This window comes from Penicillium verrucosum (assembly GCF_028828655.1).
Source record: "Penicillium verrucosum strain IBT 35672 chromosome Unknown utg000001l_segment0_segment0, whole genome shotgun sequence".
Classification (NCBI taxonomy): Eukaryota; Fungi; Ascomycota; class Eurotiomycetes; order Eurotiales; family Aspergillaceae; genus Penicillium; species Penicillium verrucosum.
Genome location: NW_026643210.1, coordinates 9,623,675 through 9,646,982, shown reverse-complemented (window position 1 = coordinate 9,646,982; position 23,308 = coordinate 9,623,675). Strand labels below are relative to the sequence as shown.

General features: G+C 47.2%; 10 protein-coding genes across 10 annotated transcripts; 3 read left to right on the top strand and 7 right to left on the bottom strand.

Annotated features, from left to right (window-relative positions):
* Positions 1 to 133: 133 nt before the first annotated feature.
* On the bottom strand, positions 134 to 1,668 carry N7516_003502 (aldehyde dehydrogenase family protein; the record flags this gene model as incomplete). Its single annotated transcript, XM_057216222.1, has 4 exons — positions 134 to 247; positions 307 to 1,110; positions 1,175 to 1,192; positions 1,252 to 1,668. The coding sequence occupies 4 exons, from the start codon at positions 1,666 to 1,668 to the stop codon at positions 134 to 136; spliced, it is 1,353 nt and encodes a 450-aa protein (XP_057078105.1).
* Positions 1,669 to 1,859: 191 nt separating this feature from the next.
* On the bottom strand, positions 1,860 to 4,681 carry N7516_003501 (DUF323 domain protein; the record flags this gene model as incomplete). The annotated part of the gene is made up of 7 exons (XM_057216221.1): positions 1,860 to 1,926; positions 1,976 to 2,057; positions 2,111 to 2,337; positions 2,389 to 3,286; positions 3,347 to 3,562; positions 3,623 to 4,302; positions 4,383 to 4,681. The coding sequence occupies 7 exons, from the start codon at positions 4,679 to 4,681 to the stop codon at positions 1,860 to 1,862; spliced, it is 2,469 nt and encodes an 822-aa protein (XP_057078104.1).
* Positions 4,682 to 5,720: 1,039 nt separating this feature from the next.
* N7516_003500 (uncharacterized protein) lies at positions 5,721 to 6,520 on the top strand (the record flags this gene model as incomplete). Its single annotated transcript, XM_057216220.1, has 2 exons — positions 5,721 to 5,910; positions 5,976 to 6,520. The coding sequence occupies 2 exons, from the start codon at positions 5,721 to 5,723 to the stop codon at positions 6,518 to 6,520; spliced, it is 735 nt and encodes a 244-aa protein (XP_057078103.1).
* Positions 6,521 to 7,595: 1,075 nt separating this feature from the next.
* Positions 7,596 to 9,371, top strand: N7516_003499 (uncharacterized protein; the record flags this gene model as incomplete). The annotated part of the gene is made up of 2 exons (XM_057216219.1): positions 7,596 to 8,947; positions 9,266 to 9,371. 2 exons carry the CDS (start codon positions 7,596 to 7,598, stop codon positions 9,369 to 9,371), a joined length of 1,458 nt encoding a protein of 485 aa, XP_057078102.1.
* A 254-nt stretch (positions 9,372 to 9,625) lies between these two features.
* Positions 9,626 to 11,560, bottom strand: N7516_003498 (inorganic phosphate transporter; the record flags this gene model as incomplete). The annotated part of the gene is made up of 3 exons (XM_057216218.1): positions 9,626 to 9,918; positions 9,992 to 11,419; positions 11,482 to 11,560. 3 exons carry the CDS (start codon positions 11,558 to 11,560, stop codon positions 9,626 to 9,628), a joined length of 1,800 nt encoding a protein of 599 aa, XP_057078101.1.
* Positions 11,561 to 13,356: 1,796 nt separating this feature from the next.
* N7516_003497 (uncharacterized protein) lies at positions 13,357 to 13,847 on the bottom strand (the record flags this gene model as incomplete). The annotated part of the gene is made up of 3 exons (XM_057216217.1): positions 13,357 to 13,410; positions 13,434 to 13,515; positions 13,648 to 13,847. The coding sequence occupies 3 exons, from the start codon at positions 13,845 to 13,847 to the stop codon at positions 13,357 to 13,359; spliced, it is 336 nt and encodes a 111-aa protein (XP_057078100.1).
* Positions 13,848 to 14,544: 697 nt separating this feature from the next.
* Positions 14,545 to 17,884, bottom strand: N7516_003496 (uncharacterized protein; the record flags this gene model as incomplete). Its single annotated transcript, XM_057216216.1, has 4 exons — positions 14,545 to 14,830; positions 14,905 to 15,287; positions 15,352 to 17,826; positions 17,876 to 17,884. The coding sequence occupies 4 exons, from the start codon at positions 17,882 to 17,884 to the stop codon at positions 14,545 to 14,547; spliced, it is 3,153 nt and encodes a 1,050-aa protein (XP_057078099.1).
* A 1,886-nt stretch (positions 17,885 to 19,770) lies between these two features.
* On the bottom strand, positions 19,771 to 20,091 carry N7516_003495 (uncharacterized protein; the record flags this gene model as incomplete). The annotated part of the gene is made up of 1 exon (XM_057216215.1): positions 19,771 to 20,091. One exon carries the CDS (start codon positions 20,089 to 20,091, stop codon positions 19,771 to 19,773), a length of 321 nt encoding a protein of 106 aa, XP_057078098.1.
* Positions 20,092 to 20,135: 44 nt separating this feature from the next.
* Positions 20,136 to 21,154, bottom strand: N7516_003494 (uncharacterized protein; the record flags this gene model as incomplete). The annotated part of the gene is made up of 2 exons (XM_057216214.1): positions 20,136 to 20,490; positions 20,556 to 21,154. The coding sequence occupies 2 exons, from the start codon at positions 21,152 to 21,154 to the stop codon at positions 20,136 to 20,138; spliced, it is 954 nt and encodes a 317-aa protein (XP_057078097.1).
* Positions 21,155 to 21,967: 813 nt separating this feature from the next.
* Positions 21,968 to 23,262, top strand: N7516_003493 (uncharacterized protein; the record flags this gene model as incomplete). Its single annotated transcript, XM_057216213.1, has 4 exons — positions 21,968 to 22,216; positions 22,273 to 22,356; positions 22,422 to 23,164; positions 23,226 to 23,262. The coding sequence occupies 4 exons, from the start codon at positions 21,968 to 21,970 to the stop codon at positions 23,260 to 23,262; spliced, it is 1,113 nt and encodes a 370-aa protein (XP_057078096.1).
* Between the last annotated feature and the right edge of the window lie 46 nt (positions 23,263 to 23,308).

Here is a 23,308-nt window from a genome sequence, read left to right as displayed (position 1 = left end):
CACTTAGGCGTAGCAGGAGAGAATAAATGTGCATTCATCGACAAGGTAATATATGTAATCATGATTCTGTAGTAACTTATGCGATAAATCTTATTCTCTTGGCGAAAAAAGAACTTATCTCACATGCACATATTCATTTGGGGTAATCCTTGATGTGGTGGCTTTTCAGTTTGACAAACTGCTCAAAACCAAATCTACTTAGGGTAACACCGCGTCCAGAGTTCTTCCAGCCTGTCCAGGCGAGATCCTATAGGGTACTTCGGTTAGCGAATGGTGACAATAGTAGATGGGAAGAGCCGAACTTACGGCGCTAGGGTAGTCAGATCGGTTGACGAAGACAGTGCCAGCCTCAACACGTCCAACCAGCTTCTCGGCCGCTGCAATGTCCTTGCTCCAAACACTGGCGGTAAGACCGAAGTCGCTATCGTTCATCAAACGAACAGCCTCGTCGTCACCAGAGACTTTCATTACAGGAATAATAGGCCCAAATGTCTCATCCTTCATCACGGCCATATCGTGATTAGCGCCAGTCAGCAGTGTAGGCTTGACATAATTTCCATTCGGAGGGAAGTTCTCAAAGGTCTCATTGGCAGGAGTCTCGTTCTTCGCGCCCTTCTGCACGGCGTCCTCGATGTGTGCGAGAATGGCCTCCTTCGCACGAGTAGAGACGACAGGTCCAATTTGGGTCTTGGGATCGGAAGGCTCGCCAACACGGTAGTCGCTCAGGACCTTCTTCACCTCAGCAATGAAACCATCGTAGACCTTCTCGTGGACATAGACACGCTCGATTGCGCAGCAGCTCTGTCCGCTATTGAAGATAGCGCCATCCACAACTTCCTCGGCGGCCCAGGTGAGATCTACATCATCTCTTACGTAGGCTGGGTCCTTGCCACCAAGTTCTAGACCAACATTCACAATCCGATCGGAGGCTGCCTTTTGCACTGCCAGTCCACCAGCTTCGGAACCAGTGAAACAGATATGGTTCACCAGTGGGGACCGCACCAAGGCCTCGATAGATGTGAAAGATCCGGAGTGGAAGAATTGAAGCACATTTCCGGGAAGACCAGCCGCGGCAAAAGCAGAGGCAAATTGTTCAACGATTGTTGGAGTCTGGGGGGGAGGGCTTGAGAATAACAGCGTTTCCAGCGAGGATGGCGGGAATCAAGCTGTTGACAAGGGTGAGGTAGGGATACTATATATTGATTTATCAGTATCTGCAGGTATACCAGTGTCTTTACGGGTTGGACTGACGTTCCATGGGAAGATAATCAGCGCTACACCGACAGGGGAACGCTTGATATACCGTCTGAATCCCTTCTCTTCCTCTCCAGGCACAATTCCTTGCTCGCCTAGCACGGAGGCGCTAATACGGACCAAGTAACGACTACGCTTGATGGCGGTCGCGACTTCAACACCGGTATAGGCGATGGGCCGTCCCATCTGATCGGTAATTTCACGAGCCAATTCATCCTGCTTTTTCTCCAGGATGTCAAGAGCACGTTCCACGATTTTCTGCCTTTGTTCCAAAGTTGTGGACTGTGAGAATGACCGGAAAGCTGCTTGGGCAGCCACAGGGATCTGTTTCAACTCCTCCGATGAGACACCGGTGCGGGTGACAACAGGCTCATTGGTGGCGGGGGAAATAGTCGAAAGGGTTTCCAGCGACATCATGCAAAGTATTTATGATTCAACTAATATGAAGAGAAGACAAGGAATTGGAGAAGATGTTGGGGAAGGAATGAGGGGCAGTCACGTTATGGTTCCCCGCAGTTTATCTCTTATCGTGAGAATGAGATCATCGTCATGGAGCACTCCATGGGTACATCTCCAGGGGCTCATTAGCATTCCTCAAGCTCTATCTATAAATCTCTAACTAGACGTGCACCCGCCCATGTATAGCGGTAGTTATGCTGGTACCAATTGACACTAAAATGTGTTAGTCCAGTTTGCTGATTACCATAGAGTCTATACTTACAAAGTAGTCCGGCCAGCAATGCGAGGTAGAGTAGCCCAGGAGCCTCCGAGAACGATATTGTGTTTTCCGTCAAAGAAGTCCGCTATTGAGGTCAATGAGTTTAGGTTCGATTTTGATGCTCAAGGTATCACTCACATGTGTATCCAGGGTAGATATCCATAGACTTGAAGCCGTCGTGCGGCATCAAGGGCGTGCTAGTCCATTCCCAAACACCTCCCATTTCACCCTGACCAGCTAACTGGTCCCCATTGGGTGTGACGGGAACAGGGTGCCAGTTATTAAAGCCAACATTGCAACCAGTGAGATCACGGAAAACAGTCTGACCAGTAGACTGAGGCTTGCTGGATCCATTGACCCCATTCCTATTTTATAAGTTAGGTTCTGCTATATCATGATTAGAATTATTTTCATACCTCTGGCCATTCATGACTGGATCACTCTTGAGTTGGTCGGAGTGGTGATATATGCTCCTGGTCTCTTCAAACGTGGGGATCCTGCATTTCATGTGCTTTGCATAGCTCGCCACTTCGTCATAGGAAGCAACCAATGGCCAATCTTGTGCAACTTCAAGAGCCACAGGTCCGAACACAGTTCGAACCGTGACATCCTTGAAAGAAAATCCTGCAGGGCTGGAGCTCGAACCGGCCTGGGCGCCTGAGGAACTGATGCCCTTGGAAACGGGATTGTCCTGGCTTGGGTTAAACACCCAAGACGCAGGATATGTTTGAATACCCTTATCCTGTATGTACTTGGCATATTCACCATTGGTGATGGGTCTCGCTTGAGCTTCGAAGGCATGCACAGTAACCTTTCTTCGGGGCTTCTCGTTGTCCCATCCAAAAGAGTCATTTGGCATAACTTCTTCATTGGAGTCATCCAATCCAATTGCGATAGTCTGCTGCGGAATTCTGAACCACTTGTTTGGCTTTTCGTCTCTCTTCGCTTGGCGCCTGATTTGCTCAAAATTAGGGCAATCAACACCTGTAGGAGGCAGAGTTTTATCACTCTGGAGCAGCATGTAGAGGAAGGTCTCGAGATGCATTGCTTCGTGTTCGTAGCCAAGCCAAAGAGCTTCTCCAAGAGCGCGGTCTTGTGACGCATATCCCTCCTGTAGGATTGAGAGCGCACGGTTTCGTACTCTGTCTTGGTAGTCCAGAATTTCGTCGAGTGGTGGCCACTCATCGGGTATTTCACTGTGGCTGTGGCATTGCCGTGGGTCTTCGACGTCCGGATCAATTCCGCGCTCAAAAATTAGTTTATAATGAGTGGGCTCAGTAAGCTCCTCCTGTAAAGCCCGCGACAGATGGATATCTAGGTTCCAGCATGGTTAGCAATGAACATGATAAGCAACGTTGAACATCGGAGACACACCGAAAAATGTCGGAATGTGGCCAAAATAAAAGATCAGCTCATTTCGGAGCTCGATCGGCTTGGACAAAAGCTCCTCGTGAGAGACCATGGTTCTAGTCGCGAGATCCCATGCAGTCCACAGAGACTGAAAGTTGTCGATACTCGGGACCGGTTGGGCTGCATACTTCGAAGGGTTCATAGACACATCAAGCGCAGCGGGTGATAGCAGATGAAGGTCTGTTTAAACGCAAGTTAGCAAGTCCACTGTGTTGATTGGTTCAAAAGATCAAGGCTCACGATAATCATCCGTCAAATTTCCAAATTCGACCTGGGAAATGAGATTTGCATTGCGCCAGAGCTCATCCCGTTCGTCGCGACCGTACTTCCATGCCTCTTCAAAGATGAGCTTCTCTCCTTTGGGAATATTGATCCCATTGATAACCACATCAACTCTCGGAACATAAAAGGCTTGATGCCGTCCCTCAGTGGCATCGTACTCGGTCAAGATCTCCCATTCGTCGGCCTTGAAGGCCTCGAAGCCAAGAACCCTATTGGCATGCAGGAGGCCATTCTCATAGAACTGGCGAGTAATGCCTTTGGTATCGTTATAGGCCTTAAACACCTTCTCTGGATTCTTGCATGCATCCAATCCGATAAGCATGGAATCGGACGGGCCCAATAGCTTGGAAAAACCACCAAGAAATTCCGCAGCACCCGGAGGACTAAAATTTCCCATGGACGATCCCATCGACAAGACCACGGTCGGTCGCTTCCGATTTTCTGGGCTTTTCAGCCAGCCGACAGCATCATCGTACGTTCCGTGGAGACCATGGAATCCTACATGGACGAAGCTTTCGGGTGAGATTTCAGAGAATGTGCGCTGTAACTCCACCAGTGAAAGGTCCAAAGCATAGTAATCCACTTTCTTTTCAGTCCTTTCACATTCGCGAAGTAGAATCTCGACCTTGCGCAGGTTTCTAAAAAAGAAATGGTCAGAATTTAGGACAAAAACATCCAAGGCGCGATGCGACAGATGCAGGGTGTATCGGTAACAGACCCACTGCCGAGCTCCACCAACTGTGCATTTTCTGGAATGCGTGCGACTATCCTCTTCGCATGTTTCGTCAAGATCTCGATCTCCGTATTGGTAAGATAGTATTCATCCAAGTAAGTGATCTCTTCGAAGAGCTTCAATCCTTTGGTGTCGTAGAGTAGAAGGGTTGGGAAAGTGCGCTGTCTGGCTGATGGCGAGTCCAGATTCTTGTAGATCTCATCTACCAGGGAGAATTCCATATCATCCTGGTGGATATTCACGATTTCAACCGTGTCGATGTTTCTGAGCAAGGTAGGAGACATGACTTGGAAGGCGTCAGTGTCAGTTCAGTAGTGAAAGCAGTTGAAATAAGAAGTGTCAAGTGAAACCAGCCTAGTCAGCGTACCTGCTAAATTAGATCTCAATGACAAATGATTACAGGGGAGGTCCAGGGGTTGGAAGATATATAACAACTTGGTCTATAAGAGAGTAGGGAAATAAAGGGAAGAGAAAAAAAAAAAAAAAACTACATAAAGCCCTTGGGGATTCTACATAAATATGAGATTCCAGCCTCTAACCCGGTTTTGTAAAGATGTAACAATGTTTGCAACAACACCCCCGCAAGTCTAGATTCATGGGCTGATTCTCTAAGTGGATTACTGTGGGAAGATCTGTAGTATCAGATTGGACAGAGTAGAGTAGACAAACAATTGACGCACTCTAATGCGTATTTTACATCGGAGTTGGAGTAAGACCATACAATATTGTACTGCAACACTCTGCAGCTAAGTAACTTTGGGTATCTCTACCGACCACAGTTCCCAATGAGTGGTGGATATACCCGAATATACATAAATTAATTTAGTGACATGCCCTTAGTCTTACTCTTCCCCTTTGTCTGGTTGCATCTTGCCGCTTCGAAGTGTTGTAGACACGGAGAGTAGATGTGGGGCTACAGCGAGTAGGTGATGTCATAGGTGGCATTTTGCTGCATTTGTATAGTTTGCTCCATTTGCTCCGTTTATGTTTGTTATGTTTGTTATGTTTACATGCTTTGCTTGATTTGCATCTTGTTAGGACTCAGGAGCCCCTCTTTTCCAAGTGAGTTGTTCCAGCCTATGTTTAACCAGTACAAAGGTTTGGGGACAAAGCAGGTTTCAAATAATATGTTTTTTATTAACTCAATTAGTACAATGGATTTTTTTCCCAAAGAAACAATAATCTCTTTCATCAGTATGGGGCATCCTCCTTCTGAAGCTACCCCGGCAACTGCTCGGCGGACAGGTATATAAACCGCAAAAGAATGATCTCAAACAAACTATTCATCAGCTTGAGAACATCCCAAGATATTCCTATTTCAAAATGGCCAACATTTTTCGACGTCTGCTCAGGAGTATCAAGTCCCGACGGGAGACCGCCGTCACACCTGCCGAGCTAGAAGAACTATCTCGAGCCATCGATGCATCGTTAAAATTTCAGATGGAATTTCAGATATGGCTCGCAGGGCACAATGCTATGCTCGCACACATCAACTCCACTAACCCCACTCTTGGTATCCCCCTTTTCAATCTGATTCCCACTCCCTATCTGACATTCCTAGAACAATCTCGCCAACAGGAATAACGCCAACCTCTATCAATGATATCTGGCTATGTGCATACAGTGGCTCATTACTGGTAGATGCAGAAGAGCAGTGGAAATGTGATGAGCCAGAACTTGCAATGGAGCTTGCCTCGCAGGTCATTAGCCACAACCCCTTTCTGTGCGAACTTGATGAGATGCGATGTCGACTTTTTATCGCTGCCGTTCAACACTCTCTTTGTCAATATGAAGATTCCATGGCGACCCTAGAGACGGTTGTGCAAATTAACACCTGCTATACCGTCTTAAACAACCCAGAATCTAGCATTATCGCCGGTATTACTCAATTTATTAAAGGGATGAATCTCATGAAATTTGAGAGGTTCCCAGAGGCTTACACATCGCTCACTCGAGCACTGCATGTACCAGGCTACAGTGAAAAGATCTGTGAGGTCCAAAGGCAGGCTGTCATTGGGTTTACTTGCATAGAGGCCGCTGAGTTTGATCACTCCCCGGAAGCGTCCACCCATGCATTATTAGATTGGGAGGATAGTGAGCTTGTAAATACAAACAATCCCTAAAGGACTATCTTTATCAAGCCGTCCCGAACATAATGTCCTCCTCACACACCACCTCAAGCAACCTAACTCTTGCTATTCCCATTTTCAAATCCAATTCTCAATTTATTTCGGGGGCCTTCTTTCCCGGATCAATGTGGCCAACGAGCAAACTGGACACGAGCTGACTTGCTTATCATGTATCAATGAACGAACCGGTGGAAATACGGAGGTAGCAACATCAAACCAATAGTATTTGGGCGCTTTGCGCTGTCACTCATTCGATTTTAGTATTTCGGTCCTACAAGTGTCGTGATTTGTAAATATTTGAACATTTGTTAAGGGAATATCTTGTTGTGATATCCTCAAGCTGATGGATAGTGCTTGAACAAAAATAGTCCAATAAATTAGATATCCACAGTTTGAATTTCAATTTCGAGTAAATTGTAACAGGACAATTCTTGTTTAGATTACCTCCGAATATAATGGGCATATCTATCACAGTTGTATATACCCAAAGTACAACGTATGTGTAGTTTGACGGAGCCAAAACACCACTAGAGCTACATACATAGGGCTAACTACTTAGTACTACATACACGGCCATAAACCTCATTTTTACCGATTTCTTGCTCAACTTGTGTAGAGCAAGCCAAGAGATACACAAAGCCAACAGGCTGGTACATGTGTAGAATGCGTCGTTTCAGTCTCAGCGAGGCTAACAACGGGATTGGGAGAGAAACAAAGGAAAGAACGACCCAAGTCTCGGGAATCCATTTTCAGACAAATCGTCTTTGTCTCGAATGGTCTCGAATGGTCTCGAAGTGTCTTAATCAACCTCTTTACTCTTTACTCTTTTCAACGCGTTTGTTGTCTTTCTTATCAATGTGTCTGTGAAGTACATAAGGGTCACTATTTCTCGTCTGGTTGCTTTCTTCCTCTCCCCCAACACCCGAAATACCAATCTTACCTTCCATCTCTTTTATCTGACGGAAATTCTTGGATCATTGCAAGACTACCAGCAATCCCATCACATCTGTTTCACAAATTTGCCAAGATCAACCCTGAAGACCCTGCTAGGGGAAACAGTATTTCCATCATGCCCGACAACGTTGCCCACGCGAGCAATGCTGGGAGCTCCCAGCAACCCACACCTCCTGTCTCTGCTCAAGAAAAGCAAAAGCTCATACTGAAAGCCCGTGCTTTGCGGGAAGAAAAGCTCCAGGCTCTTGCAAAAGTCGTCAGCAACATGTCCGTCGAATTGACTGACGGAAATATCCTCCATATGTACTATGGGGTTGAGGTTGCCTCGTATCTCTTACCAGCTTCGAGCTTCATCGCCAACGAAAATGCCTCCGGAGCCGAGTTTATGGTCAATCTTGCCAGGGAATCTGCAACCAAATCCAAAAACCCACTCCTGAAAGCCAGGTGTGAGTTCTGGATGGGTCGAGTTGAGTTTCTGCGCGGAAACATGCGCAAAGCTCATGAGCACTTCGTGAAAGCGAACCTTTGCACCATGGATCCGAAGGAGGGAGTTGAATGCCAGGACCTGAGCTTTTACTTGGATGTCACCAGGCATGGGATTAGTGAGCAGACTCGGGCTGCAAGGCTACGTGCTCATTATCAGGCTATCGTGGCGCACGCGAAATTCGACAAGACTGCGAACAACTCTGTCTCGACCGAAGACAAACGCAAGCGGCCATTGAGGACTTGGAAGGGGGCTCTCGTCAAGCTACAGCTACCTCTGGTCAAGCAACGTCCACTGACTAAAATCAGAAAGCCCCGGTGTAAGGTGCCGATTCTGCCAAAGGTGGACAAGAAGCGTCTGCAGCAAGGTATGGCTACCGAGAGAAGCTCTGAAAATGATGTCATTGGAAAGGTCCTTGCAGAAGAGCTTGGGTACGAGTCTTGGACCGATTCTGGAGATGACACCGATACCGACACTGAGGATGAATCCGATGACGACCTCAGCGGAGACCCCGCAGACGGTACAGACGACACCACAGATGAGAACACCGCAAACACCCCAGCTGTCCCAGATCAGCCAGAGCCCTCCATTGACGCGACCACAGCTCCGGCCAAAGTTCCGACTGATCAATCCGCCTACGAAATGCCTAAGCCAGGATCGGCCCGGGACCGGTTCAGACAGGAATGTTTCCAGATGGGCCTCACATCAGCAGTCAACGGAGAACCCTACGAGCGTCCGAAGGAACCGTTTTTGTTTGGAGTCCCCCACGAACGTACAAAGCAGACCGAGTTCCGGCTCGGATTTTTCAAGGTTGGTCTGACAAAACGCTCCCGCCCAATGACCATCTTTCCGAAACAGGACGGTGAAATCACTATTTCTCCGGAGGAATGGGAATCCATCGAGGAAGATGCTCGTCAAAAGATTGTGACCTATGATTACTTGCAGAAGGAGCGATATGAATTGCTCAAGGTTGCTGAGGAGATGTAAGCTGGTGGTCGATTGGGGAATGCGGACCGAAGACTGAGATATGTTGCCGGGAATATATGTATGAATTATTTAGTTCGAATGTTTTCTTCTTCTTTCCATCCTGGATCTGATGATATGCACTGAGTAAAGTAAGTAAACTTGATAAATTGATAATCATTTTCGGCCATTAAATTTTTGTCTGGAGAGTGTTGGTGTTCAAAGTCCCCAAAGAGGAGAGAAATCTGGTATACAGGAAAGGGATTTAACTCATAATGTCAATATTGGCTGTTCCTTCCATCAATTGGCCCAAGTGGCTGAGCAGTTTCCTGGTCTAGCGGTTATGATTTTCCGTTAACAAATGCGATTCAGCGTATGTTCCGGAAAGGTTCTGGGTTCGATTCCCAGGGAAACTATTTTTTCTTTTTTGATTTTTGTCCCTAAATTCATTTTGATCAGAGGCAATTGATTGTCTGTCATTTATTGGAAGTTATTAATTAATTGATCTGAATTGAATGTCATCTATTTCCAATGTAGTACGACAATACCACTACTGACTCTAATTCTTTTTGTCTGAATGATTTTGATTGACTGTCCAAACTCTAAGTGGTATTTAAAAAAAAAGAATTATATATAAAATATGTGCGCTGTCATAAATGTCAAAAATGTCCAAGATGGAAACCAAAAATGCCAAATCTCTAAACGGTGAGGAAATGGGGAGCGTTCAGAACCAAACCCATCAGGCATCCACCAATGGTACCAGCGATGGGAATGGTCATGATCCAAGCAAACAACAAAAGACCGACACGCTGCCAGTTGACAGCCTTGTAAGTTCCGTTGCACAGTCCAACACCGACGGTAGCGCCAGTGATGCACATAGAGGTAGAAACGGGCAGAGAGAACTGCGAGAAGACCAGAACTGTGATGGCGGCACCCATCTCCATGGAGGAGCCACGGGATGGGGAGTGGTAGGTGATCTTGTTACCCATGACTAGTTAAGTGTATAGTTAGTAAAAATGGAAATTAGAAAAAAAAAAAAAAGGAAAGAGGAATGGAGTGCTTACCCTTCATGATGTTGTATCCGTAAGTGCAAAGACCGATGGAAATGCAAATGGCCAAGACAGCAAGCTGCCAGATGGGCACGGGGGACTTGGATGCAGCGGGGGTACCGGTGGACCAGGCAGAGTAGATGGCAGCCCAGGGACCGACGGAGTTACCGATATCGTTGGCACCGTGAGCGAAGGAAGCAGTGCAGGCAGTGATGACCTGAATGAAAGAGTATGTGTGCTCGACCTCGTTGGGGTACTTCTCGGCGTTGGCATAGACACGCTTCATGCGCTCACCCTCGGGAGTACCCTCGTTACCACTCTGGGCAGAGTGGATATCGTAGTGGAAACCGTAAAGAAGACCGACAGTGATGATGGCCGGGATGCGCTTGGCCATGCGCTTCATGTTGCGGAGTTCGTAGATCTCACCGGGACCCATGGGGTTGTCGCGGAGAAGGCGCATAGCCCAACCGATAGGTCCACGGCTTTGGAGGAGTTTGGCGTTGTGACGATCGTCGGACTGGGCCATGACTTCACGGTAGCTGAGCTGGTTGGCCTCGAGCCTATCAACGGATTGATCTGTAGAGCCTGGGATGGAGGCAACGCCGGCTTTGGGCTCCTTCTCATCGACAGGCAGCTGAGGCTCAGAGTACTCGGGCTCATCTTGAACCACAGCGTAGTTGGGGACCTTGGCAACCTCGGAATCGGTAGGAACAGGACGAGTGAAGAGAAGAGGGCCTTGGATGACCATCCACCATTTCACACTGGGGTCCTTCTTGATGACGCGGGAGTGGATGAAAGGAACGAAGAAGATAGCAGACAAAAGGCAGACACCACCGCCAGTGCCCATAGTGACAGCGGCAACGTACCAGCCGGGCTTCTTGTCCAGACCCAGGTTGGGGGAACCCTTGTACACAATGGAGAGCGTGCAAATGGTGGCAGCGACCAAGAAGAAGAAAGGAGCACTCCAGACAGCCCAAGAGATCGGGTTTCTCCGCACGTGAACGGTGTACTTGATCAACAGGAAGATAATAGCACCAAAGCAACCGGAAATAACAGGAGCCATGCCGAGACCAGCGAAGATAGCACCAAGACCCTTACCGTCGTTCCAGCCCCACTGAACCTGGGAAGCACCAACAGTTGCAACACCGACACCGGCGACAGCAGAGATGAGAGAGTAGGTGGAGGAGACGTGGGCGGAGTTTTTGGTACACCACATCACCCATGAGGATGCAGCGACAAGAGCACATGTGAAGGCGAGCATTTGAACGCCGGCATTGCCTTGGAAGGCTGAGTTGGGGATGATGCCGTTCTTGATAGTATCAGCGGTGCGAGCACCGACAGCAACCGCTCCGACGAACTCGAAAATGGTACCGAGAACCATAGCCTGGCGGTAGGAGATGGAGCGGGAAGAGACACTGGTAGCCCAAGAATTGGCAACATCGTCTATGAACATGCAAAGGTTAGTTGTGGTCAATGAGTATAAGATAGGCTCTGTGGCTACTCACTTGCACCGTTGTTGAATGCATCAAGCATAGCAAACAACGTGCCGATGGCAAAGATGTAATCATATTGGTGGAGATACATCTTGATTGCTTGTACCAAGTCTAGTGATACCAAGTCAAGTGAAAGCTTAGTTCTGAACCTTCGGCTGCACGGATGAGGAAGAGAAACCAAGACCAAGGCGAGAAGAGTGCCCCTTATGTATGCATGGAATATTCCACAGGTTGATACGGGCCCCCTCTGCTCCTCTATGCACGAACAAGCCCTGGTGACAAGCGTTCTACGCCCAGGAGAATTTCCCAAACGGGAAATTCTGACCACACGTGCTGGTTCTACTCGCAACGATAGCCCATGGAATCATTGTTCGTTGGACTTGGCAAAAACTAAATGTAACAAGGCCTGGCCAAGAGGGATAATCGCACGTTTCCGCAAGCTTGTAGTCTCAAGCAAATTGGACAAGACCTTGGCAACGATCTGGGCGGAAGATACGACATGGAATTGTATCCCGATTAGGTATAGATCCAGTGGAAGTCAGTGGAAATGACATCTGATTGGCTACAGTCACACGGCCATTGGACTGTTGCGGCTCTTGGCGGGGGTGGGGGTGCACGACCCACCTCTACCTATGAGAGCACAGTAAATCTACACGTGGGTGTATAAGAGGCCCTGTCCCCGGAATGGCCTCTGGAGGTCTCTCGGATGAGTTCTATTCTGGAAACAAGCAACATTCATGGATGTCTTGATTCTCTCTCTACTCCCTAACCTTTGCTAGGTTTCACTCTTGCCAAGCCCCGTAGATCGGGCACTCCGAGGCGAGCGCACGTGCCCTCAATGTAAGAGGAATTTGTTCTTTTTCAATGTTGACAGCAGTTGGTGGTCAGGAAAAGGATATAAAAAAAAGGAGATTAGAGAAGTATATCTCTGGTTCATTAGTTCCAAGCTTTTTGCCCCAAGACAGCTAAAGTCATGGCTGAGTAATAGAACAATTTGCAATGTACATCGATAGTACCACATAACTAGCACGCATTAACTAGTTAGGCAGAACTGAAAGTCACAATGATATTAATAATATAACATAGCTGATGCGGGAATTTCTCGCATGCTTTCGCCCCACTCGTTAGAGGCGTTCACACCTGTTCAATACTAATATCTTGGCAATTTAGCCAGGGGCTCGCATGACCACTAAGCTCGTCAAAAGAACGAATCAATCCTATTGACCTACCCCCGAGGAGCCTTCTCACGTCAACGGTGTCTCATTTCTGTCTAGTTAGAACTTGTTCTTTGGAGGTTGCTCTCCGAAGCTAGTATGATGTGGTGGTGTGCATCAACCTGGTTCTCCGAATGGATTCATCAGGCAGCTGACCGATCTCAGCAATGCCTTTCGCCACAGTGGATTCCGGGAATCTCCCCGAGAGGAACAGGCCAGGGCGTTCATATGGCATTCCCAAGTGACCCAAACGAAATCTTTTGGCTAGCCTTAATAAAAGAAGCGGGAAAAGCGAAGAGCCATTCATTGGCTAGATCATGATAGAACGGCGGAAAGAATGTCACTTCGCTTGTCATGGATTCTAGCACATCAAAGCATTGATTTTTGAATTAACCATTACCTCAGTAGACACCGAGCACGGACACCACACTCTCGTCAACCGGGACGGGCGTCCCCCAACATTGACGCGAACCGTATCCTCAAATGCAATCTCCCCATTATTAACGCCCCAAAGCGCCTTGCTCCAATTTGTCCCCAGTCCACATCGAATATTGTCTCATGAACATCATATCCGTCAAATATATTGCCTCTTTGCGGACCGAGGAATCGACCCAGTACCAATTGTCCCCATATTATTTGAGTCATCGTGATACATCGTCGAACACTAGTCCTACTATACCCCGAACAATGCTTGCAACACCGGAATGGAAAGAGGAGGATGACGGCACTAAATTCTATGGTAGACCATACCATCGCAACAGAGACATAGTAAACGGTGTCATCCGAGTGTTGGAGGGCAACTATCATGCACACCATTCGGATAATCGACGTCCTATTTTCTGTGAGTTAACAGACAGTGACTGGGACAGAGACAGATACTTACATAACCGCACTATATAGTTAGGTAGAGATCAGTTCCTTCATCCTGTTCAATGCCGACGAAGAAAAAAACAAGAGAACTTACAAGACTCCTACGCAAAACACAAGCGAGTCACAGACAGCACAGAAATCGAAACGAATACCCGGGCCCATGCATCCACCCCTTGTGCTGCCCCATAGAGCAGCGAGAGGAGCATACCGCTGAGCGATGATGAGTGTCTGCGCGGCATACCAGACAGTCATGAAAGCGCAAGCAATATGGAGATAGAGGGTAAATCGCGGCATTTAGTCCAGATGAGGACAGAAGGCGATGCCGGAGATATGACACGGCCACATATGAACATATACATGAGTTAAGCTACGACAAGCCACTTATATATGTGTGCCAAGACTTCCGGGTCGTTCGTCAATGCTGCGAGATGCTGACCGAAGCCACAACGAATGACAATCAATGAACCCCAAGGACTATCCAGCTGACTGCCTATATGGATGGTTCAATTCCTGCAGGAGGTCGCAAGTAATTGGATCCTACGCCTATTTACCTGTGCAATCACGATTGTGAGACCGTCCGTCCCGGCTCATGGATCAGATACTCAGTATCAACACGTGGGTCTTTCATCGCAATCCACATATCTTCGGCGAGGATTGCAACAGATTCAACCCAGGCCGCTGGCTTCAAACAGAGACGAGTTATACCGACTCATTTCTGATCTACGTGCGAATTTGATAACTGCACTGAAGGACCTATTGGAGTGGGGAGCTGGGTATAATCAATGCCCCGGCCGCAAATTTGCGCAATTTGAGCAACTCAAATTAATGGCAGCCCTGATAAGTGATTACGAGATTGACAAGTAGATGTTAGAAAGCAGTGGGTATTAAACAGCCAGTTTACAGCTATTCAGTCTGCATGGCCATGCAATATTTAGAAATGCTCGCGAGATTGATAGAGAAAAAAAAGGAAAGAAAAGAAAAGAAAAAGAGATCACCGACGGCGTAAGCGGTCCCATAGCCTCCCCATGCCTGCCATTGGCTTCTCAACCACAACAGTGGGGATAGCCTGGAGAAGGAACCCCATGGGAATAGATATTGCACCAAGAACGATGGAATATGCCCATTGATCGCCAGTCAACTTCGTGATTGAGAATGCCCGCCCGCCGACGAACATAATTAGGATTTGAGCTCCCATCATGACGCAGGTGATTGCTATGAAGAGCCAGTTATGATGGATCCCTTCGATTAGGTTAAATGATCGCTCAATTTGTCGATTGCTGTATTGGGGTTAGCAAGCGAGAAAAAAAAAAAAAAAAAAAAAAAAAAAAAACCGAAGGGAGTCTCAACATACTTGTACATGTTAAATATTTGCATCCAGACATAGGTGTTGAAAACAGCAGTCTGTAACTGTGATGTTTGAAGGGCACTGTGGTAGGAGAATATAGAAGAGCCCGCGAAGTACAGAACGAGTGTTACTACCATCTGATACACAGATTGGCCAATGATCATCTTCCACATGGTAGGAGTAATCAAAGGTGTAGATGTTGGCTCCGGTTTACGGTCAAGGATCCGGCGAGGAGGGGGGTCGGTTGCTAGTGCCAGAGCTGCCAGAGTGTCTTGGAAGAGGTTTACCCACATGAGCTGTACTGGTGTAAGAACCGACTGTTGCGAGGAGTCGGCTACCGCAGAGACAAATGCCAGGCCCACGGAGGTGAAGGTGATGGTAATTTGGAACTGGAAAAAGCATATTAGTCCGACCGGCCATCTATACTCCTTGTTGATAGAGCCTCTAGTTTACCTGCAAAAATTTCTTGACGGCATCGCCAACTGCTCTCCCCCACATGATAGCCTTGACAATCGAAGAAAATGTATCATCCATCAGGACAATGGAGGAAGCCTCTCGGGCAATTTCAGTGCCGCATATTCCCATTGAGAACCCGATATCAGCAGCTGCAAGTGCAGGGGCATCATTTGTACCGTCTCCAGTGACAGCAACGACTCTTCCAAGTTCCTTCAAACGCTGGACTAGAACCCGCTTATCATCTGGACGAGATCGAGCAAGGACCTTGAGGCGTGGAACTAGGTCCTTTTGCTGTGATTCATCCATCGCACGGAATTTGTCGCCTTCTATCACAAGATCATCTGGACTGTTAATAATCCCGCATTCTTCTGCAATGGCTCTTGCTGTTAAAAGGTTATCACCGGTAACCATGCGCACAGTTAGGCCTGCTTTATGACTGGTTTCCACAGCACCCCAAGCATCGGCCCGGAGAGGGTCTCGTAGACCCAGAATTCCGTGAAAGGTAAGCTCTTTCATCAGCTCCTCGAAGTCGATAGTTCCCTCCTCGTCCGTGAAGGGCAGCTCCTCCACATCACGGAAGCAAATCGCAATTGTGCGCAAGGACCGTGAGGCGTACTGAGAAATTGTCTGGCGTATTTGTTCAATACCATACTGTGTGATTTGAGCAGTACTAAGCTCTTGCATTGGCTGTGCAATTGTGGCCACACATTTCTCAAGGAGAGTCTCGGGAGCACCCTTCACATATGATCGATACAACCCGTTATCAAGTTTGACAACCGTGATCATGTATTTGCGAGAAGCGTCAAAAGGCAAAAGATCCACAACTTCCGCACTAGCACGATCAAAGTCAAGCTGACCTAGCTCGAGATAGTCCTGTGTGAATCTCAATAAGGCGGCCTCTGTTTGGGACCCAAGGAACTGTCGACCTCCGTCATATTGACTTTCAATTGCGGTCGAGTTGACGACGATAGATTGCCTTAAAAGCGACCTCGATTGACTTGAGAGACGACTCATGCATTTTGCCACAGATGAAGAATTTTTTTCATCCAGAATATCTGGGCTGCTACCTCGATCGGTAAATTGCGAGGTAGCACCGAAGAAACCAGAGACAACAGTCATCTCATTCTGTGTCAACGTTCCCGTCTTGTCTGAACAGATATCCGTGGCTTGTCCCATCGTTTCACACGCTTGGAGCTGTCGAACCAAGTTGTTATCTCTCATCATTCGAGTAGTGGCAAATGACAACGCAAGTGTAACTGCCAAGGGAAGTCCTTCGGGGACTGCGATCACAACGACAGTCAAGGCCAGAATGAAGACATTCAAAAACGATTGTCCCTTTTCCGAGGCGGATTCGGTGCTATTCCGGAGGCCGACACAGAATTTGATGAACAAAATTACGAACAGCACAAGCGCCGCAATTGCACCAAAGCGGGCGATGTTCTTTGCAAGATTGCTGAGCCGTACTTGAAGCGGTGTGAACCCTGAATCGGTGTCGAGAGAGAGGAGAATTCTTCCGTAGCTTGATTTGGTGCCTGTAGCCAAGACAAGGTACGCACCGACGCCTTCCACGATCTTGGTATGAGAGAGAATGAAGGGATCGATCTCATGAGAGCCATTAGGAAGATTCGTATCGATAGCGCTCTTATCGACCGGATCAGACTCGCCAGTTGCGGAGGACTCGTCGCATTTGACCTGATGACCCCTTATCAACACTCCATCAGCAGGTACGATATCCCCTGGACTGATGTGGACAATATCACCAACAACAACCTCAGAGATGGGAACATCATGAACTCTCGCAGATCGAAGAACCCAAACATTGCGATCTTTCTGTTTCTTGTTGAGTTTCCGGAACTTGTACTCCTTTTGATAGTCATTCGCGGCACCGGCGAGAGTAATGACGACGATAGCGACAAGGATGGCAACGCCCTCCACCCATTCAACAGGCGGATTATGAGCAGTATGTTTAGTTCCGAATGTCTGGTACAGTCCCAACGCAAGCGAGATAACAGCAGCCCCAGTTAGAAGGAATAGGACGTGATCGTTGTAGGCTGCCCACATCAATGACAGGAAGTTCGGTGATTGTTTTATGGGTAGGCGATTGTCCCCAAAGAATTTCTTTCTGTCGATGAACGCATCGTGATCGAACTCTGTCGAGATAGGAAGTTCAGGGACGGCAACCTTTTCTGTTGGCGCAGTGCTTTTAGTACTGCCATCGACATTCACAGGATCACCTAGGTAGGTCTCGTCCACGCTCAGACCGGAGTGGACGTCGGTTTGCAGTGCTTCCTCCAAGCCTTTTACCCCACCGAGGGCATGTAACTCCTGGACATCTTTGGATTGTACAAGGTCGCCCAATGTGTCAGGATCAAGGGAAAAAGCCGAAGAAGAAAAAGTTGCTTGGGTGGATTGTTCCGTGGCATGTTTTGATCGCGGTTTCTTTTCGATATCGTCGGTAAGTAAGATGAATTTCTAGGCCTCACCATTGATGAACTTACTATTTGCGACCAAAAAGACATACGAGACCCATTGGGCCCTGGAGTTGGCGTCATTTCATGGAGAATGTCATTGGGAGAATTAGATGAGATAAGACCAGAAAAGGACATCTGAAAAAGTGCACATGTGCTCTGGCGAAATACAAATACGCGTACGGGCAAGTAAGTATGCCACCCGACACATAACTCTCTCATTGGTTTATATTGCTAGGCAATAATTTCGATCCACTCTCACTTCACAAGTACCATGTTGAATATATAGTTACTTTATATAGTCTTTTTTATAAATAAATACTGTTGAGCAACCTGTTACTATGTGGGGAGAAAGCAGAGGAAGAATTATTAATTAATTAAACTAGAAGTATAGGGGGCTATATACCCTGCTAAAACCATCTAAACTCTGCTCGATTATAGTACACAAGGTAACAAATAGTAAATAACGAACAAATAGGGCTTAGGCTGTAGCAAACATATATATAGGAGTACGGGCGACTAAGTATGCCACCTGGGACATAACTCTCATTGGTTTATATTTTCTGGCAGTATTCTAGATCCACTCTCGCCATACAAAAACTAATTGTTAACTATAGGACAAAGCGAGAGTATCTATCAATTGCTCCATAAATCTTAGTCCCGAAGTTGACTAGGTTTACATTGCTATCCATATGCCATATAAGTTAGTCCTAGAAAGTATGGAGGGAGAGAGGTATGATATGCCGACTAACTACCTGCTTGAGGGGTTGATGCCTAAGGCCACTTTACAACATATATGAAATATGAAATATATTGAATTGAAATAGGTATTGTATATAGAATGAAAAGATGACTTTATCATTGTAAGGTTTAAGATCAATTATAGGTCGATATATTGATTAGTATTGAATCTCTCATGAGTAGTCTAGTACTCTCCTTTCCTCCATTACCTTTATATACAACTACCACAATACATTACTTTATATGTATTTTGATCTCCTCTACTTTATAGAGCTAGAATGATTAATGGATATATGCACAAGAATAAAAGAGAAGTTGAAATTAGTATACAGATTAAACTTAACATCCATATGTGCTTCGAGGGGGCGGTGAGATCAGCGGTCAGTCAATAACCAATGAGAGAGTTATGTGTCGGATGGCATATTTAGTCGCCCGTACACATGTGTTCTGGCGAAATACAAATACGCGTAACAGGGGAGAAATTGTAAAATACAGCTTGGCGTATTTCAGGAGATTTAATACATCGTGTAGTTAGGTCAACTGGTCTTTTATAACTAGTTATATAACTATATTGATATTCATTCGGAGAATATGAGACGGGATATCAGAGTATTATAACCTGATATTAACCGTATAGTTTTCCTTTTGCAAGGAATATGTGTATTTGGGCTCATACAGTAACCTGCTTTTGATGCTAACTATTCTGCATATTATAGGACATGGATCACTTGAAGATCATTTACTAGGTCATCAATAATATGGGTCCTTCATTATTTGTTCATCTTAACTACTCCGTAGTTATGCCGATGTTTGACAAGCGCCTATCCTCATTAGCCATATCATGAGATATACAGCCCAAAGTCAACTCCAGAGTAGACAGCTGAGGTTCTCATAGGGCTATGCTGTCTCGTGTACTCCCCAAAAGCAAGTCCCAGAGGTCACAAAGAAGATTGTTGACAGTCTCAAGTCTTGGCAAGGAGGCTGTGCAAGACAAAAGACCATGTTAATGCAGGCTGGCTGACCCCCTCGGCCCAAATGGTTCAAAAGAGGTGTAGCACCTACGGAGTACAAAACTTAACAATTGATCATTGAACCCACGAAAATCGATTAAAAAATGGCTAAAAATGGCCAATACTGGCTAGATACAGACTAACGGCACTGGGGACAATCGGAAACGCCCCTCCACATTCCAAGCCCAAAAGAGAGTCTAATTCAACGTACGCCGTGCATTCTGATCCGCCGCCTCTACCCATGCTACTCTTCTCAAATCCTCCAGCGCCGCAACTGTATCTGGGTGGTCCGTTCCAAATGCCTTTTCCCTGCGAGAATGTAACGTTTCGGCCATTCCACCGGCGACCTCCCACTTGCTTTGCGACTGGTATATAAGGCTCAGATTGGCCATTGCGCTAAGTGTGTGCGGATGGTCTTTGCCTATGGTCTCTTCCATCAGACGAACAGACCGGGCTGCTAGGATCTCGGCATCTAATGATTTCCTCATCATTTGATACGTCACTGCAAGATCCGCCATGGCAACCAGTGTGTGTGGATGACGTTCCCCGAGGACCTCTTTCATCACAGCTGTTGCTTTCCCCCGAGATCTTTGGCTTCTTCGAGCCGACCCTGATTGCGATATGTTGAGGCAAGGTTACTGATGGACATGAGGGTTCGGGGGTGGGTTTCGCCGAGCACGGCTTCGCTGCTAGTCACGACTTCTTTTTCAAGGCGCTCAGCATCCGTCCATCGGCCTTGATCGCGGAATGTGGATGCAAGGTTGGCCATAGCGGTCAAGGTGAAGGGATTATCTGTCCCAAGTTCCTCCCGACTAACATCGACAACATCCCGTTCTAACTTTTCAGCGTCGGCTAGCCTCCCTGGTCTCGATATGTCGATGCCAGAGTAAGTTTCCAGTTTAACAGCGAGGCATCGGCTGGAGATAATTCAATTTCCCCAAGATCGACCAGTTGGCGCGCCATTGACTCAGCCTCTTCATACCGACCGAGATTGGCATACGATATAGCCAAATTAGACATCGAGCCCAAGGTGGATGGATGGCTCGGACCAAGTGTTTTCTTCTTCATCTCGAGAATCCTCGAATCAAGCCCCTGAGCATCATCCCAAAGCCCTTGGCTCCGATACGTGGAAGCTAGATTCGTCATCGAAGTCAACGTCTGGGGATGCGTCTCGCCGAGAATCTCTTGTCTCAGTCTGGTCACCCGGGCACCGAGAGCAGCAGCCTGATCCAGCTGCCCTCGGCCCCAATACGCTGAAGCGAGATTGTGCATCGCTGTCATAGTCATTAAGTCTCGCTCTCCCTTCAGGTTCTCGCAGGAGTCCAGCACCAAAATGGCTAGATCTTCGGCAACAACCCATGATTTGGCCTGCAGCCATATCTTCACACATGCGGATAGCTCTTCGAGCGTTGTTGTTATTGCGTCGGAATTCGTATCTGCCGCGAGTACCTGATTCCCCGCTGTCGTCATTGCTGACTCCAGGTCTGTTGCTTCGGTCGTCCAGCGTCGGCCATGGTATATGGCTGTGAGTTCACTGACCTCCCTCTGGAGCGACTCGAGGGAGGGAGGATATTTGTCCATAGATCACAGGCAGGGCAGCAGGGATTATGCAACTCCGGGGCAGGTTGATGTTTGTTTGTGTGGATCACTTACGCGTATCGGGTGGTGTCAATAGATGGGGTTGATGATGAAGTCAGGAGGGCGCGACCGGCATGCGACTCAAAGGAGAATAATAATCGTAAGCTGTGAACGCATTGCCAAGGTGTGGGGGGTACGAATGCCCCGATTAATGACAATACAGACGAGAGAGGGGTCAACGGAGACGGTGTTCTCCGGGTAATAACTGTAAATTGGAAATTGTAAAGTAACATGGACGATCGTCATTCCACATGTTATTTTCGAAATATTAATAGCATCAACCCTGCATCAAAATATCCCATAAGGCTGAGACCAATATAAGATAATGCTGTTGCCTGAACTGAAAGCTGTATACCGTATGCATACATGACGTTGCAAAGTATCAAACGGTTAGCGGGTTCAGCCCTACCGCATGAACCCCAATTCTACAGTGGAGATGCGGCACGTCTGTTTGGCGCTAGTAATAGGGCTGTAACTTTAATTAAGGGTGAAAGTTACCTAGGTACGAGTACCCGTATCAGTACCGTGGTAACGTTAGAAACACAACTTCCAGTCCCAAACTTTTGTTTCCCCGGTCCTCGGGTCACCTCTCACTTTAAGTGTCACTTCAGAGGTTACCCAGATTTCTCCAGATTTATCATGTCCCGCCGAGGCATACAACCAGTGCCGTGTGGACCAGAGCCAAGTAGCCATCAGGGTCATCAAATCCAAGATGCAGATATAGATCCTTGGACTCAAATCCAGAACTTCTTCAAGATGCCATCGCAAACTGGACTGAAGGAACTGAAGATCAATCATGGATGGCCAGTGATGATTCTGTTACCTCTGGCTGGCCTCGCAAAGATATTTCATTGGAACCCGATCATAGTTCTCGTCGTGAACATCGTCGCCATCATCTTCTTGTCTGAGGCGATATCTATCTCATCCGATGAACTCGCTGAACATCTCGGAGAATTGCAAGGCGCATTACTCAGCGCCACATTTGGAAATACCGTAGAGCTCACGGTGAGCCAGAATTACTGCTCTGAATTACAAAATGATCCTATGCTCACCCAATCCAGGCGGGCATTCTGGCTCTGGTTCATGGCGAGATCTCATTTGCACAGTCTGTCATGGTTGGCAGTATTCTATCAGATATACTGCTTGTAAGTTTTGGCAATATGAAAAAACTCATTGGTGGCCATATTATCCGACTGACAGCCAAATATAGATCTTCGGCTGCTGCCTCATAACAGCTTCGTACAACAAGGAAGTTTTAGAGTTCAACAGCGCTCTTGCAAAGACTTTATCCTCCTTGATGATGATCACCTCTGTGACGATGCTTCTGCCAACGGCTCTCTACTCGACTTTCCCAGTATCTGAGATTGATGACAGGGTGCTATCCTTCTCCCGAGGAACGTCATTGGTGCTGCTCGCGCTCTACGGGGGCTACCTATACTTCTACCTCGGGACTCACAAACACCTCTTCCTTTCCAATGAGAGCGAAACCAGCGACGATGAAAATGAAGGAGATTCACCATCCGCAGCCAACTGGACCAGCCTGGCTTCATCAATTATCCGATTGATAACTGCCGTGGCCGCAACAGTCTTTTGCACAGAACTTCTACTCGAAAGCATCGGAGACATGACGCAAACGCTCGGAGTCTCTGATGTATTTATCGCGATCGTTTTTATTCCAATCGCTAGCAATAGCACCGAGGGGGTTACTGTCATTACGGCATCTCGTACAGGAGACACAGACTCTGCAATCCGGGTTATTATCGACAGCCTCTTGCAGATTGGTCTGTTTGTCATACCGTTCTTGGTGATAATTGGCTGGTGTATTGCTGAACCGATGACGCTTTTCTTTGACTCCTTCCAGACTGTTGCTATGTTTTTGGCTATCCTGGTTGTTAATCATTTACTTCGCGATGGACAGTACGCCTACATCCATGGCGCGATGCTCCTTGCTCTGTAAGTTTCCCTGAATCCCTTACTGGCTCTCAATGATAATTTTACTGATGCATAATTATAGGTACGCTAGTCTAGTTGTGGCGTTCTATGCGCACTAGGTAGCCCAAGGGCTTTGGCACCTCAACACCTCTTTAGGAGACACCT